The 17,982-nt window shown below is 45.5% G+C and overlaps 1 gene segment (V, D, J or C); it reads right to left on the bottom strand.

The window, feature by feature from the left end:
• Positions 1 to 1,383: 1,383 nt before the first annotated feature.
• On the bottom strand, positions 1,384 to 9,887 carry LOC145348434 (Ig kappa chain V region Mem5-like). The segment is given in 4 exon segments: positions 1,384 to 2,131; positions 8,160 to 8,198; positions 9,359 to 9,652; positions 9,839 to 9,887. Coding segments are annotated over 4 exon segments (711 nt in total).
• Between the last annotated feature and the right edge of the window lie 8,095 nt (positions 9,888 to 17,982).

The following is a 17,982-nucleotide window of genomic DNA, read 5'->3' on the forward strand; positions in this document are numbered from 1 at the left end:
CCCCCCGAGGGGAACCCACTCAGTCTGTCACTCTCTCTCTCTCTCTCTCTCTCTCGCTCCCTCTCTCTCTGCTTCTGTCTTTCTCTCCTCTCTCTCATTCTCCCTCCTGGATGGAAGCTTTTACGATTTGCGGCAAATTAATTCATTTTCACCTTTCTAATGATTTGAAAAATTCACTGAGTGACATTTTGAGTCCCCAGTTTAAATTTTTACCTCTCACTCACTACACCTGACACCAGGAAACGGTCAATACCGTTTTACTGTACCAGTTCGAGCAGCTGGATGTTTGTTACTGAGACGGGAGAAAATGGTGAACCGTGTTCACTACCTCCAATCTCCCAGCACAGAAGGCACAGTGGGATACAGTCAGGAGGGAGTTATCCTGGGAATCCTCAACAACATTCCAGACTCCATGTAGTCTCTCGGTACCGTGTCAAACACGGACAAGGAAACCTCCTCTGGTTACCACATACCGTCCCCCCCTCAGCTGATGAATCAGTTCTCCTCCATGTTGAACACCACTTGGAGGAAGCACTGAGGGTGGTAAGGACACAGAATGTACTCTGGGTGGGGAATTCAATGTCCATCAGCAAGAGTTACTCGTTGAAACTATGGGAATAGTGGGACCACGTGAGATGGTGAGGTCAAGGGGGAGGTGGTGAATATGGGATGGAGAATTGTGATTGTGATGGTTTAATCCCAGCAACTTTCAGTTTCTTTCCTGTTTTCAATCTTGTCACTCAAGAGATTCCAGATCAAACTGATCATTTTCAAATGATTGATCATTGGATTTGAATCCAATCTTCTGCTGATGTGTCATTGATTATGATGTGGAGATGCCAGCGTTGGACTGGGGTAAACACAGTAAGAAGTCTCACACCATCCGGTTAAAGTCTAACAGGTTTATTTGGTAGCACAAGCCACTCGCTTTCGGAGCGCTGACCCTTCATCAGGGGAGTGGGAATTCTGTTCACAAACAGGGCATTTAAAGACAAAATTGTAAATTGAGTTTGTGTCTTTAAATGCCCTGTTTGTGAACAGAATTCCCACTCACCTGATGAAGGGTCAGCGCTCCGAAAGCGAGTGGCTTGTGCTACCAAATAAACCTGTTGGAATTTAACCTGGTGTTGTGAGACTTCTTACTGTGTCATTGATTGACAGGCCAAGCAACCAATCAGGACAATCACTTGGTGAAATGCAGCCAATCAGCTGATGGGGAGGTGGGACATTTCCAAAGCACTCACCAGACAGATACTGAATATTCTTAATGTTTATTACCTTTTACACATTGACATTGACAGAAAAAAGACTTGAATAAACAGCCCAGCCAGAGGAAGCTGGAGAAATTCACAGGGAGAATGGAGGTTTATTAAAACACTTGTGGAGATTTTCTCAATAACATGAGAATCCTGTCCCTTTAAACAGTGACGAAAGCTTCAATTGTAACTGCAGGGTGAGCAGGAAGGAGGTCTGGTTTACTGAAGCAGATACTTCAGAGGGTCACATTATTTCTGTACAGCTGACAATCTTCAGCATCTTCGAGAGGTTTTACTTGTTATCACAAGTCCACACTGTCCCCATCAAACACTCCCAGTAAAGGAAAAGCGTGGGGTTAATACAGAGTAAAGCTCCCTCTACAATATCCCAACAATGTTCTTTAACCCCTGACCCTCAGAAGTGTCTCAGACTCAGTCCCGAGAAGGAAGAGAGTTGTAATTCAATGCTGACAATGACCTTTGTCCTCCCAGCTCACCCCTGTTCTATTCCAAGTTGTGTCTCCTCTGTGGACTGTCTCTAACACTCTAGGCACATTCTGAACTCCTGACACTCTTGCTGAGGGGTGAGGAGAGGCTCACATGGGTGAGGGCACAGGAGAAGCGAGCGTTGGACTCCCAGTCAGAGCCAGAGAGGGTCAGCAGGCTGCTGACGCTGTAGGTGTTGTCCGAAGCTCGCAGGTAGTTGCTGGTCTGAACCCCGTTGGAAATGGCTGCACCATCCTTCTTCCACTTCACCTCCACCTCATCGGGATAGAAGTGATCGGCAAGGCACACCAGAGTGGCAGTGCCCTTGGTCTTGACCTCCTCCAGGGAGGGGGGCAGAAGGGTCAGCGTGGGTTGTGAATTCTCACGGGCTGGAAGAGAAGAGAAGGAATTTTAATCACTGCCATTTTCAGGCTTTCAACATCCCGAATATTAACTGGGATCAAATCAGTGTCAATGTTTAAAACGTTGCAGAATTCTGAAAATCCATTCCGGGGGTACGTTTTTAACCCATATGGAACAATCCCAACAAGAGAAGGGGCAGTTTTAGCAGTTTTAGAGAATGAAACTGGGCATGTGGAAGGTGTATCAGTGAGAGAGCATTTGGGTAATAATGATCATAATAGATTTAGAGTAGCTACGGAAAAGGGGAAAGATTGATCAAGGGTAAACATTTTAAATTGGGAAAAGGCCAATTTCACTAAATTGGAATTTCCCAAAATGGAAAGGAAACAGCAACTTGAAGGTAAATCAGTGTCAGAGCAGTGGGAGGATATTCGAGCTGGAGATAGAGTTCAGGACATATCTGTTCATCAAGCAATAGCATGGGACATTGCAAAGAGAATAACTAAGATTAAATAGGGCTGATTAGAAAGCAAAAAGGTAACTTGTGTGTGGAGGGAGAAGACAGATAGGTGGTTCTTAAAGAATAATTTACATAAAATATATTGTGCTTCAGGAGGGGAGGGATTGTGAACTAATTAATGGGATAATGATGGTGAGCGAGGAGATATTAATGTGTTTATCATCTTTTAAAATGGAGAAATTCCCAGGCCCGGGTGAAATGTATCCCAGGATGCGAAGTGAAGAAAGGGAAGAAATAACAGAGACTCTGGCCATTATTTTCCAATCCTCTCTGGCTACAGGTGCGGTGTGGGTGGACTGGGGGACGGATAATGCTTTTTAAAATTAAAAGCTGATGGAATCCAAGGGAAAGTGACACATTCGATTTCAAATTAGCTCAGTGTCTGAGGGTAAAGGTTTGATTTGAAGCTGGTTAAATCATTTTACAATGTTACTGAAACATTTGTAAAGAAGGTTACTACAAATTCAGCACTGAAATGGTTAATAGTGAGAGTATTTAAAGACACAGTGTCGCTTTAACAGAATGTTAACCAATCAGGAAGCTGGAACTATTGCTCAGTCTGTCTGGGGGAAACAGGTTGAGCATCAACAAACCTCAGATCACACACAGATCAGGAGAACTTTATCCCAGTACATTGGAGCAGACTTGGATCAACACACTTCACACAGGATTCCCATTGGCTGGTGTAGAAGCTTCTAGATTTCATTTCAAACCTTACTGCCCAGCACTGGGCTGAGGTCAAGGGTGAGGCTAGAATTAGTCTCAGTGTCCGGGGGTCAGACAGGGTCACTGCTCCGAATGACCCCATGAACTCTGGGGTGTGCATGTATGAATAATGGGTGAGAGTCAGGATCAGAAATCTCCAAGCTCAAAGACAGAATTACATTTCTATAGCACCTGTCAGCACCTCAGGATGTCCCAATGTGTTTTACAACTCATTGTGCACAGCAAGATCCCGGGGAGTAGACTGAGAAAGAACAGATAAGCAGATTTGTAGTGATGTTGATTGAGGGATGAATATTGACCAGTTCACCGGGGTGAACTCCCCTGCTCTTCTTCCAATAGTACCATGGGATCTTTTACACCCCCTGAGAGGGCAGATATCAGATTGTCTCATCTGAAAGATGGGAGGCCTGTAGTTTAGAGGGGGGATGTGACAGGTGCTGGCCCTTTCCCCATAAGGATTTTGGAAGTGGATGGGGAAAGTGGGAGGTGAACTAGAGAAACATCTTTGTTGCTGCTGAAACTCTTGCTATCTGCTCAGTCACAACTAATAAACACACAGACACATCAGACAAACATCAGTCTGTTTCTGTGGATTCTCTGCTGCTTTCAGTTCAATGAAGAGTGCAGGAGGACATGGCAGGAGCAACAACAGACAGACTGAAAAATGAGGTGTTAACCTGGTGAAGCTACAACACAGAGACTGTGTACCAAACAGCAGAAGCAGCAAGTGATAGACAGAGTTAAACCATCCCACAGCCAATGGATCAGATCTAAGCTCTGCAGTCCTGTCACATCCAACCGTGAATGGTGGTGGACAATTAAACAACTCACTGGAGGAGGAGGCACCACAAATATCCCCATCCTCAATGATGGGGGAACCCAGCACATCAGTACAAAAGATAAGGCTGAAGCATTTGCAGCAACCTTCAGCCAGAAGTTCCGAGTGGATGATCCATCTCGACCTCCTCCGGAGGTCCTGAAGACTTGTGCTCCAGAACTTCCCGTGTCCCTAGCCAAGCTGTTCCAGTACATCTACAACACTGGCATCTACCCAACATTGTGATAAATTACCCGGTTATGAACTGTGCACAAAAACAGGACAAATCCAATCCGCACAATAACCACCCCATCAGTCTACTCTCGATCATCAGCAATGTGATCTGAACATATCCAGAGTGATACCAAGCAGCACTTACTCAGCAATAATCTGCTCACTGACACTCAGTTTGTGTTTCTCCAGGGTCACTCAGCTCCTGACCTCATTACAGCCTTGGTTCAAACATAGAGAAAAGAGCTGAACTCCAGAGGTGAGGTGAGAGTGACTACCCTTAACATCAAGGCAGCATTTGAGCAAATGTGGCATCAAGGAGCCCTCGCAAAACTGGAGCCAATGGGAATTGGGGGAAATCTCTCCGCTGGTTGGAGTTATACCCGGCACAAAGGAAGATGGTTGTTGTTTGGGATTTAACTCTACAATCTATATTAATGAGCTGGATGAAGGGAATGAGAGTAATGCCACAAAACTTGCTGATGATAAAATGAAAAGTAGAAATGCAAGTTGTGAGGATGATACAGAGTCTGAAAAGGGATAGAGATAGGTTCAGTGAGTGGGAAAACATTGACAGATGGAGAATAATGTGGGAAAATGTGAGGTTGTCCAATTTGGCAGGAGGATAGAGCAGAATACTAGTAAACTGGAGAGATTCTATCGAGTGATCTGGGTGTCTTTGCATCCAGGAACAGCAAGAAATTAGGAAGACAAATGGAATGTTGCTCTTTATTCCAATGAGGATTAGTATAAAAGGAGGGATGTTTTGCTACAGCACATTGGGAAAATCACACTTAGAATATTGTGGACACTTAGGGTCTCCTTACTTAAGGAAAGATATAGGAGAATTGGAAAGAGTTCAGAGATGGTTCACTAGGCTGATTCCACCGAGTAAGGGATTGTCTTATGAGGAAAGCTTGAGCAAGTTGGGCCGATACTCATTGGAGTAGAACTTATTCCACCACCTCAGCACCATCTTCACCAGGGCAATTAGGGATGGGTGATAAATGCTGGTCTGCATAGAATCACAGAAAATAGGAACAGGAATAGGCCATTTGGCCCTTTGAGCCTGTTCCACTCTTCATCATGATCATGGCTGATCATCCAATCAGGAGCCAGATCCTGTCTTCCTCACCAAATTCTTTCATCCGATTCACCCCAAGAGATAAATCGAACTCCTTCTTGAAACAAAAGTATTTTAACCTCAACTGCTTTCTGTGATAGTGAATTCCACAGGTTTACCCCTCACTGGGTGAAGGAATTTCCCCTCACCTCAGTCCTAAAAGGTTTCCCCCATATTCTCAGACTATGATCCCTCAAACTGGACGCTCCCAGCATTGGGAACATGCTTCCTGTATCTCTCCTGACGAGTCCTGTTGGAATTTTATAGGTTTTTATGTGATCCCCCCTCATTCTTCTGACCTGCAGTGGGGGCAGCACGGTGACACAGTGGCTAGCACTGCTGCCTCACAGTGCCAGGGACCCAGGTTCAATTGCCAGCTTGGGTCACTGTCTGTGTGGAGTTTGCACATTCTCCCCATGTCTGTGTAGGTTTCCTCCAGGTGCTCCGGTTTCCTCCCACAGTCCAAAAGGTGTGCAGGTTAGGCCAAGCTAAATTCTCCCTCAGAATACCCGAAGAGGCGCCGGAATGTGGCCACATGGGGATTTTCTCCGTGACTTCATTGCATTGTGAATGTAAGCCTATTTATGACTAATAAATAAACTTTTAAAAAAAATAATCTTAACCAACTCAATCTCCCCTCCTACATCAATCCCCTTATCGTAGAAATCATTCCAGTAAACATTTGCTGCACTCCCTCTCTCCCAAAAATATCCTTCCTCAGATAAGGAGAGCAAAACCGTACACATTATTCCCAGTGTGGTCTCACCAAGGCCCTGTATAACTGCAGAAAGACAGAATTACGAGGGACAGAGATCGGGTAGATATGAGGAAACTTTTCCCCTTGATCACAGAGGCAGCAGATTTTGAAGGACGTGAGGGAAATCCTTTCACCCAGAGGGTGTTGGGAATCTGGAACTCACTACATGAAAGGGTGGTAGAGGCAGGAACCCTCACATCATTTAAGAAGTAGTTAGGTGAGCATTTGAAATTCCAAAGCACACAAGGCTACGGATCAAGTGTTGGAAAATGGGTTTAGAATAGTTAGGAGCTTGATGGCCAGCAGAGACAGGATGGGCTGAAGGGCCTCTTTCTGTGCTGTAAATGTCTATGACACTCTGACTGAACCAAGATGGCCGAGAATGTAAAGTGACCAACTTCTGGAAAATTCCGATGTGGATTGTATTTGACTGACCAGACCCGAGAGTCGATGGAATATCACACCTGAAAGGTGTCAGGGACTTCTTCAAACAGAAAATAGAAACTTTAATCTCCTGTGGTTACGGAGACAATGGAGACTGATTGTCTCATCTCAGCAGACATCCAAAACCCATCTCCTGTTGAGTTATATCCCAGAATGTGGAAATGGTCTGAATTCAAAGTAAACTGATTATGGGTGAAAGACATGTTTGTCTGTTACATTTCAGGAAACAACAGGGAAATGGGTTAAAATTCCAACTGTATCCCTGAGCTGTGTGTACTGGTGCTGGGGTGACAGAATGTGAGTTGAGACATTTTTCGGGGTGCTCCAGTTTCCTCCCCCATTCCAAAGGTCTGCAGGTTAGATGGATTGGCCATGCTAAATTACCCCGAGTGTGTTCTTTAGGTGGGTTAGCAATGGTAAATGCGCAGGGTTACAGGGAGCCTGGGTAAGAAGCTCTTTTGGAGAATCGGGTGAAAAGATTTCCCTCACGTCTCTCAAAATCTGCTGCCTCTGTGATTAAGGGGAAAAGTTTCCTCATATCTACCCTATCTCTGTCCCTCGTAATTCTGTCAATGGACTGAATAGCCTCCTCCTGCACTGTAGGGATTCAATGGCTAATAAAAAACTACATGGACTGTGTAAGGTTTCCACGGGTGAAGGGATCCATTTTAAATGGACCCTGTTGTGACCAATCGAGGGTGGGATTCCAGCTGATTACTCCTCACCCAGAGGAAAACAAAATTGGGATCCAGTTCAGGATGTTAACAAATGAGGGAGCCTGTCTGAGGACTGGTCACAACATGTACACAGCAAGATCCCACACACAGCAATGAGAACAATCAGCATTTTCAGTGATGTTGGATCCAGGATAAATATTGGATTGCACTCATCCCAAAGAGAAAGTAACAGAGTCTCCCCAAAAGCCTGGAACACTGAAGCCACTGGATTGTGAGCCCTGCTGTGGCTGTTTGTCATCAGAACTTCAGCAAGAGATAAGCAGGGAGTGGAGAGAGCAGAGTGAAAGCTGGGGCAGGTGGCACCTCGGTGTCTGACTGTGCTGCTGCTGTGATCAGTTATATCAGAGAGTGAGACAGAGAGTTCAACTTCACATCAAACTCTGCCTGTGTGTGTCACACTGAGACTGACAGGAGTCTAGAGAGTGATTTCACTCCATGCTGCAGGAATGTGAACACAGTCTGCAAACGTCCAGATCTCCTCCACACGGTGGGTAAAAGCTGCTTACTTATATCTTGCTGCTTAAAGGGGGGAATGGAAGGAAAGAAATACAGCTGGACTCCCTGTTCTACACAGTGTTCTTCAATCAACCATTTCATTGACTGCAGCTTCCTCACTAACACCTTCAACTATTCAGTATTTGTGTTTGAGAAAGTTTCAGCATTGAAAGGGTTAATAACGGAGGATTGGGCTTTACTTACTCAGTCTGAGTTTGGTTCCTTTACCGATCATACGGCACACTGACAGCTTCCAGTGGAGAAGCTGTACAAAAACCTCTGCTCTCTGACTCACTCACTCACTCACTTTTGCTCTCTTTTTCATCTTTTTCTCTCATTCTTTCTCTCTCACTCTTTCTCTCTCTCTGTTTCTCTCTCTGTTTCTCTCAATATCTCTGTGTTTTGTTGGGAGAGTTGAGAATTCTAATTTGAGATGGTAAATCTTTCAGCTGCTTTTCTTATGTGGACATGGAGAGTAAGAGGGAAACTCGAGGCCTTCAGTGAGGGGTGGACACCACAGGGACTGGAGTGTGTAGTGGACAGTGCAAATAATTTGTTCAGTTTCCTTTCTTGTGTTCATTAAAGATTATATAAAACTGTGGGATGTGTCAGTACAGGAGGTGGGACTGTGTGTCCATTATTATATATTATATAAAACTGTGGGATGTGTCAGTACAGGAGGTGGGACTGTGTGTCCATTATTATATATTATATAAAACTGTGGGATGTGTCAGTACAGGAGGTGGGACTGTGTGTCCATTATTATATATTATATAAAACTGTGGGATGTGTCAGTACAGGAGGTGGGACTGTGTGTCCATTATTATATATTATATAAAACTGTGGGATGTGTCAGTACAGGAGGTGGGACTGTGTGTCCATTATTATATGTTAGATAAAACTGTGGGATGTGTCAGTACAGGGGGTGGTGCTATGTGTCCATTATTATATATTATATAAAACTGTGGGATGTGTCAGTACAGGAGGTGGGACTGTGTGTCCATTATTATATATTATATAAAACTGTGGGATGTGTCAGTACAGGAGGTGGGACTGTGTGTCCATTATTATATATTATATAAAACTGTGGGATGTGTCAGTACAGGAGGTGGGACTGTGTGTCCATTATTATATATTATATAAAACTGTGGGATGTGTCAGTACAGGAGGTGGGACTGTGTGTCCATTATTATATATTATATAAAACTGTGGGATGTGTCAGTACAGGAGGTGGGACTGTGTGTCCATTATTATATAGTATATAAAACTGTGGGATGTGTCAGTACAGGAGGTGGGACTGTGTGTCCATTATTATATATTATATAAAACTGTGGGATGTGTCAGTACAGGAGGTGGTGCTGTGTGTATTGGGGTTTTTGTAAGGCTCTGTATCACTGTGTCACTCCCGCTGGAACCTTGCTGACAGTAATAATCAGCGACATCCTCATTCTGAACATTGCTGATTGTCAGGGTGAATCTTGTCCCAGATCCACTGCCGGTGAATCGGTCGGATACTCCTGTGAATCGAGTTGATGCCTCATAGATCAGCAGAGCCGGTTTCTGTCCTTCTCGCTGTTGGTACCAATGCATGTGTTCGCTAACAGATTGACTGGCTGTACAGGTGATGGTGGCGGTCTGGCCCAGGCTCACTGACAGCACCGGGGGAGTCTGGGTCACGATGATTTCTCCACTGATACCTGAGGGGTAATAGAGAAACGTAGTGAAGTAAGAACTGTCACAGAAAGAGGCTGTACAATGAGATATTGTTGGAGACACTGACTGTTCCTCTCCTTTCAGCATTTTCCCTTCAATCACAAGTCAGGAGAATTGGATTGAAATGGAGAGCAGGGAAATATTCAAGGTGGAAGGAGAGAGATTTGTACCTGCGATGCAGAATGCCAGAGGCCAGAGCAGCTGGATGGCTGAAATCATGGTGTGTGCTCGTGTCCCTGTGCCTGGTTACTGATAAACTCTCCCTTCACTGGGCTCTGCTTTATAAAGCTGCAGCCTGTGAGAGTCTCACTGCCTGTTCCTCAGTTTGTAAATGGTCTGACCCAGAGAAACCACGTCAGCACCTCTCACTTCCTCTTCTTCTCTCTCCTGAGAGGCTGAGGGACAGAGTTTCAGTGTCAGAGTCGGAGGGACAGAGACTGAGGGTCAGACTCTGTCCCTCAGTCTCTGTCTCTCACTCTCTCGATATCTCTCCCTCACTCGCTGTCTCTCTCTCTCTCTCAATATTTGTCCCTCAGTCTCATTCTCAGTCTTTCTCTCTCAACATCTGTCCCTCAGTCTCTGTCTCCATCACTCTGTTGATATCACTCCCTCAATTGCTGTCTCTTTCACTCTCTGAGTAACTCTTCATTAGTCTATGTTTCTGTCCATCACACTCTCACTGTCTCCCTTTCTTGTCCTTCCTGTCTCACACTCTTTGTTTACCCTCTCATTCACTCTTTCTTTCTCTCTTCTCATTCTCCCTCCCTCTATTCCTCTCAGTTTCTCCCTCACTTTATCTCATAGAGTCATAGAGGTTTCCAGCAAGGAAACAGGCCCTTCAGCCCAACTTGTTCATGCTGCCCTTTTTTTAAAGCCCTAACCCCAATTGCTGCATTTGGCCCATATCCGTCTATACCCACCTTACCCATGAAACTGCCTAAATACTTTTAAAAAGACAAAATTGTACCCGCCTCTATTACTACCTCTGGCAGCTTGTTCCACCTCTGTGTGAAAAAATTGCCCATTTGGACACTTCTGTATCTCTCCCTTCTCGCCTTAAACCTATGTCTTCTCGTTTTAGAATCCCCTACCTTTGAGAAAAGATATAAATTATCTAGTTGATTTATAGACCTCTATAAGGTCACCCCTCAGCCTTCTATGCTCCAGACAAAAAAGTCCCAGTTGATTCAGCCTCTCCTGATAACGCAAACAATCAAGTCTCGTTAGCATCCTAGTCTTTTCTGCACTCTTTCTAGTTTAATAATATCCTTTCCATAACAAGGTGACCAGAATTGTACACAGTATTCCAAGTGTGGCCTTACCATTGACTTGTACAACTTCAACAAGACGTCCCGATTCCAGTATTCAATGTTCTGACCAATGAAACCAAGCATGCTGAATACCTTCTTCACCACTCTGTCCACCTGTGACTCCACTTTCATGGAGTTATGAACACGTACCCCTAGATTTTTTGTTCTGTAACTCTCCCCAGTGCCCTACCATTAACCGAGTAAATCCTGCCCTGGTTCAATCTCCCAAAATACATCACCTTGCATATATCTCAATTAAACTCCAGTTCTCATTCATCAGCCCACTGGTCCAATTCCGGTTGCAATTGGAGATGCTTTCATCACTGTCCAATATGCCACCAATCTTGGTGTCACCCACAAACATATTAACCATACTTCCTATATTCTCATCCAAATCATGAATATAAATGACAAATAACAATGGACCCAGCATCGATCCCAATGGCACATCGCTCATTCTCTTTGTTCCTCTGTATTCTCATCTCACTCTGCCCCAGAAGAGGCACCATCCTCCTGGTCTCCACTCTGTCAGTCCCCACACAATCTGATATGTTTCAATAAGATCACCTCTCATTCTTCTAAACTCCAATGGGTTCAGGCCCAACCTGTCCAACTTTTCTTCATGAGGTAACCCCTCACCCCAGGAATGTGTCGGGTGAATCTTCTCTGAACTGCTTCTAATACAATGATATCCTTTTTCAAATAAGGAGACCTAAACTGTACACAGTATTCCAGATGTGGTTTCACCGAGACCCTGTACAGCTGCAGTAAAACTTCCCTATTTTTAGATTCCATTCTCCTTGTAATAAACACCAACATTCCATTTGTCTTCCTAATCACTTGCTGGAGCTGCAGACTAACTTGTTGTGATTGATGTCCCAGGACAGCCAGATCCCTCTGTAGCACCGAGTTGTACAATCTCTCTCCATTTCAATAGTTTACTGCTTTTCTATTCTTCCTGCCAAAGTGGACACCTTCACATTTACCCAGGTTGTACTGCGAATGTTTAGCCACTCACTTCCCCTGTCCCTATCTGTTTGCAGACTCTCTACCTCCTCTTGATAACTTACTTTTCCCACCTATCTTAGTGTCACTGGGACATTAGTTCCATTCATTCCCTTCATCCAAGTCATTGATATGGATTGTGAATAGTTGTGGTCCCAGCACTGATTGTTCCAGAACTCCACTAATTACAGCTTCAAAACCCCAAAACAATCATTTATCCCCTCTCCCTTGTTTCTGTGAGCTAACCAATCCTCTATCAATGCTAATATGTTACCCATAGTCTATCTTACCCACACATCACCATATCTTCACCATTTTCTCCTGTCTCAGTAACAAACATCCAACTGCTCTGAGCTCCTTCTTTCACTTCCTCTGTTGGTTACGTTTCAATCTTCCGATCTGACAGTCTTTGCAGTTATTTTTGACACTGGGGATTTGTGCTGTGGTCCGAATCTCTAACAATAACTGTCCAATCAGTGAAAAGAACAGCAGCTCAGAGCAGTCAGGACTGAGGAGCCAGGCTCACTGGGAAACACATTGGGAAGATCAAAGCCATGGTCTTCATCTCCCGATACAAACTCCATCCCTCCCCCTTTGGAGTGTCTGACACTGAACCGCACAGTCCACAGCCATGGTGTCCTATTTGACCCTGAGATGAGTTTCCCACCACATCATCCACTCCATCACTCAGAACACCTATTTCCACCTCGGTAACATCTCCTGAATCCCCCTGCCTCACATCATCTTCTGCTGAAAATCTCGTCCATGTCTTTGTTGCCCTCTGAACGTTACTATTCCAATACTGTCCTGGCCAACCTCACACCTACCACCCTCCGTAATCATCAACTCACCCAGAACTCTGCTGCCCAGATCTGAACTCACACCAAATCCCGTTCACCCACCACCCCCTGTTCCCACTGACCTACACTGACCCCCGGTCCAGCAATGCCCTGATTTTAACATTCTCATTCTGCCTCTCAAGTCCCTCGCTATCCTGCACCCTCCCTACCTCTGTAACCTCCTCCAAGCTGCCTAATTTAGTGTGCTCAGTAATCTTGGATATGTGACTCTCTATTCCTTCATCCAAATCATTGACAAATATAGTGAAAAGCTGAGGCTTCAGCACAGATCCCTGGGGACATCAGTATTCACAGCTTGCTGATTGGAATAACACACATTATCCCTACTCTCTGCCTCCTATCTCCGAACCAATTCCTTATCCATGGCAAAAGCTTTCCTCTAATTCCATACTTTATTCACAGCCTCTCGTGTGGCACCTACCCGAATGTCTTCTGGAAATGCATAGAAATAATATCCAGAGACATTCCCTTATCGAGCACATTAGTGGCTCATTAACAAATATAAGCAGCTTAGTTGAACATGTCTGACTCTATTGAAAGCAATGTTGACTCTTTCTGATCAGTTCACGTTTCTCACTCGTTCTGTCTCTAATAAAACATTCCAGTCACTTTCCCACAACACACGTTAAACTGAGCTGTTAATTGTGAATGACTCTAGCAAGCAGGTTAGTATGGACGTGAGGGCTGAATGCCAGCCCCTGTGTTATAGTCCTATCTGACTCATGGACTGAAACATCTGGATTGGAACAGAAGGTGGGCTGGAGGTTAAACAGTGAGTTGAAGGTAGGCAGAGTGTTATTAGTGGGTCATGTCCAATGTACATTGTGTCCATCGCTCTCTTGAAAAGATTGGGGCAAATTTCCCGAAAAACAATGTGCTGTTGGGGTGGGAAAATGGGAGATTTTCCTGCTGTTTTCTGGGTGCACTTAGTCAGTTGAATTTCCGGCACTTGTGTTTCACAAAATCTGCCAGGGATTTACACCAGTGGACGGGGTTAATCCCACCTATGAGGACTGGATCAGCACCCCCACATCCCTGCCTTGCGATGGTTTCCCCAACCTAATTCCCCATTCCCCTGATCACAGGCCCCGACTTCCCCATCCCCACCTCCCCTTCCCCAATAGCCTGGCCTCCCAATTGCGTCTCCACCTCCTCCATTTGCCGGCCCTGACACCCCACTCCCTCATCACCAGTCTCCTCCTCATGGCTTCCTCAACTGGAAGGTTCCTGTTGAACTCAGCAACAACTCTGGCCTCCCCCGCTCCCCACACCAGCTTCTAAACAAACATCAGTGATGGAATTGTGGGGACAGGCAGAAAGAAACTTTAGTAAAAGTCAAACCAGCTTTACAGTCATCGTCATTGCTGATGCACCTTGATCCGAGCAAACCATTCGGAATCATTGACGCCTCTCCGTACTTTGCAGGGGGGTGAACACACAGCAGATGTACAGTTGGGAGTGAGGTTCAGTCAGATATCGAAGGAAAACTCAGTCAGTCCAGCAGGCAGAGAAGACTTGGGCTTGATAAGGCACATGGGAGGATTGGAAGGCTAAACAGCATCTATTTTAATACAAGGAGCCTGTCTGGTCAGGCAGATGAACTTAGAGAGTTGGTCAGCACGTGGAAATATGAGATTGTTGTAATCACTGAGATACGGTTGAAAGAAGGACAGAACTGGAATCTCGACATTCCTGGGTATAGAAGTTCCAGGCGTGATGGGGGTGGGGGTGGGGAGCGGTGTGAGAGAGGAGGGGATATTGTTTTATTGATTAAAGAGACCAAGCCTGAAGTAATGAGGGAGGAGATATTGGAAAGCTCTTCAAATGAGGCCATATGGGTGGAGTTGAGAAATATAAAGGGTGATCATTGTACTGGGATTATACTACAGCCCTCCCAACACTCAGAGGGAGATAGAGGAGCAGATATGTAGGCAAATCACAGAGAGAGGTGTGAGAGGAATAGGGCTATAGTAATCGGGGATTTCAACCTCACCAATATTAATAGAATCACCTCAGTGTGAAAGGATTAGACAGGGTGGAATTTTTGAAGCAATTCCAGGAGAGCTTTTTGTGTCATTTGGTGGATAATCACGGGATGGCCCGCGTTTGACTTAATCCTCAGGAATGAATCCGGGCAAGTTGTTGAAGCATCAGTGGGTGAGCATTTTGAGGATGGGGCAGGTGGACAGAGCAATGAAACATGGAGTTTAATCCTTATAAGTGTGAGGTGATGCATGTTGGGAGATTTAATAAAGGTCGGATATACACAATGAACGGTCGGTCCTGAGGGAGAATTGAAGAACAAAGGGACTTTGGTGTACAGGTCCATGGATCCCTGAAGGTTGCATTACAGGGAGATAGTGCGATGAAGAAGGCAATTGGAATGCTTGCCTTCATTAGCCAGGGTTTGAATATGGGGGCAGGAAAATGGGATTAATATCGATTGGTATTGGATGGTCAGCATAGACATGGTGGGCCGAAGGGTCTGTTCCTGTGCTGTATGACTGTTTGATGCTCTATGGAGTTGGAACAGTTCTATCCCATAGACTGGCAGATGGGGCGGAGAGGCTAAATTCATTTGCTTTGAGGACTTCGTCAGACGTTGAAAAAGTGTATTCACAAATCGACATAGAAAGCCCGGCAGTTATCCGCACAGTGAAAAATTTCACCAATATGTCTATGGGCGGCATTTCACCATCTGTGTCAGACCATAAGCCATTGTTAGGGCTTTTCCAGGACATTAAGCCAGTGCCACCTATTGCCTCTGCCAGGGTGCAGAGATGGGCATTGCTGCTGGCACTAAACAGCTAAACCTTCCAGCATAGGCCGGGAACATAGATCTCAAATACAGATGCATTGAGCTGACTGCCGCTACCACAGACCACACCGTCACTGCCTGTTCCACAGGAGATAGTATTGGCTCTGTGTTATTTGGCCTCTGCCTGTCTCAGCAGCCCACATTCAGATGTGGACAGATAGGGAGCTGGTGTTAGCAAAGGAAATGGTACTGACCGGGTGGCACTTTGACAAGGCAGAGCAAATGAAGCTGTATTTACATTGTGGGGACCAGGTACCCTGTGAAGATGGGGTGCTATTGTGGAGGGGCAGTCTGTGTCATGGTATCACCTCTTGTATAATGGCTACTGCTCCAAGAGTTACATGATGCCCATCCTGGCCAGAGCAGAACTAAAGTGTTGCCCAGCAGTTATGGCATTGACAGAGACATTGAACAAATGGTTGGGCCGTGTGAGAGTTGTCTGAATCAGCAAGCGTTACCTCCACCAATGAACATGCTCCGTTGGGAACATTCGGGCTGTCTGTAGTCACGGCTTCATGTAGGTTTTGCTGGACATTTTTTGGGGCAGATGTTCCTGGTGTTAGTCGATGTCCATTCCAAGTGGCTGGACGATCAGCTCATGAGACCCATCACAGCCTCCATTTACCATTGATAAACTGAGGCAGATCTTTGTGACCCATGGTCTTCCTGAAGTGTTGCTATCAGACAACGGAGCAGCATTCACGCTGATGAACTTCAGACTTTGGTCAAGTCTAATGACATTTGTCATGTCAGGTCAGTCCCTGACCATCCTGCCCCGAATGGGTTGGTGGAGTGAGCCATGCAGATGTTCAAGGCTCCATGAGAAGCAGGTTCATGGACCGCTGCCATTGCGATTGGCCAGTTATTTGCTGTCCTATAACACTACACCTCACACCATCACTGGGGTCATTTCGGGGTCACGCCTGCAGAGTTGTTAATGGGTCGGTGCCTGTGTACCTGGTTAGATTTAATGTTCCCAAATTTGTCGGGGAGGGTGGAGGCTCAGCAAGCCTCTCAGAAAGGGTATCGTGACTCTCAGAAAGGGGACAGATTGTTTAATGATAGCAACCTCATGTTGAGATGGAGTTTGTGTGGCGGACCTGCCTGGGTGCCAGGGAGAGTTGTGGAGAAGACAGGACCAGTCTCATATTTGGGGGAGACACGAGGCTGTCGAGTTAAGGAGCATGTTGGCTACGTACGCAAGGAAGTAGAGCCAGTTCCAGGAGATGAGCAATTAGACCCCACATCCAGTTTGTATGCACCAGCCTCTGAACAAGACAATTCCATGTCCATGGTGAGGCCAAGGCAGCCTCTGGCTTGGGTGGGTGATGATGTGGAGATGCCGGCGTTGGACTGAGGTAAATGCAGCAAGAAGTCTGACAACACCAGGTTTAAGTCCAACTGATTTATTTGATAGTAAACTCACAAGCTTTCAAGCTTAAACTCTTCGTGAGGTGAATGGCTGAATCCCCATTCACCTGACGAAGAGTTTAACCTCAAAAGCTTGTGAGTTTACTATCAAATAAATCAGTTGGACTTAAACCTGGTGTTGTCAGACTTCTTATTGGGTGGGTAAGGCTGAGGAAAGGGCCGTCCAGGGCCTAGCTCCAGAGGTGGTTCGTACATCCACCCCATCAGTGGATCCTGTATCGATGGCTGCTGAAGTGCCCCTGATAGAGTTACAGTGTTCCACAAGGTTCCAGAAATCTCTGGACCAGCTGACATTATGAACTGTCTTTCCCTGGTGTCCCTTCTGTAATATTGTTGTTTCTCTGCCTGTGTGTTAACTGTTGTACTTTTTGTTTTATCACAGGGAGTCCAAGATGTTCCGGGGGAAGGAGTGTGTGAGCCTGGTCCCTTTAAGGGGCAGTCCTTCACAGGCCACATGACCAGGCCGGAGCCAATGGAGTGTGAGGATGTGAACCTGGGCCAATCGGGAGTGAGGGCGATCATTCCTGGGACTGGAGGCTTCAGTTGGGGTTAGGATGTTGTTGGGAGTAGACCTGTGTGGTTGTGTTGTTAAACCCTTCATTGTAAATAGTTCTTCTCATCAATAAAGCCTTTAGTTAGTTATTTCCAAATCCAGTCTCCTCCAGTTATTACAATCAGCATCTGTACCACTTTGGACAGCAACAGTCTCTGATAACATCAAATACACAGACTTAACTATTCAACTGGAACAGTTTCACCAGCTGCTGTCACCCTCCCTACTTCCCTCCATTTATTCTGCATTCTCACCATCTCCCCTCCATTTCTCACTGAATCCTCCAGTTTCCTAGTCTTTCCTGTGACCAGGTTCACCTGCCCCCTTCCCCTTGGGA

The sequence above is a fragment of the Carcharhinus amblyrhynchos genome, chromosome 9, assembly GCF_965287045.1.
Source record: "Carcharhinus amblyrhynchos chromosome 9, sCarAmb.v2.hapA, whole genome shotgun sequence".
NCBI classification, from domain to species: domain Eukaryota; kingdom Metazoa; phylum Chordata; class Chondrichthyes; order Carcharhiniformes; family Carcharhinidae; genus Carcharhinus; species Carcharhinus amblyrhynchos.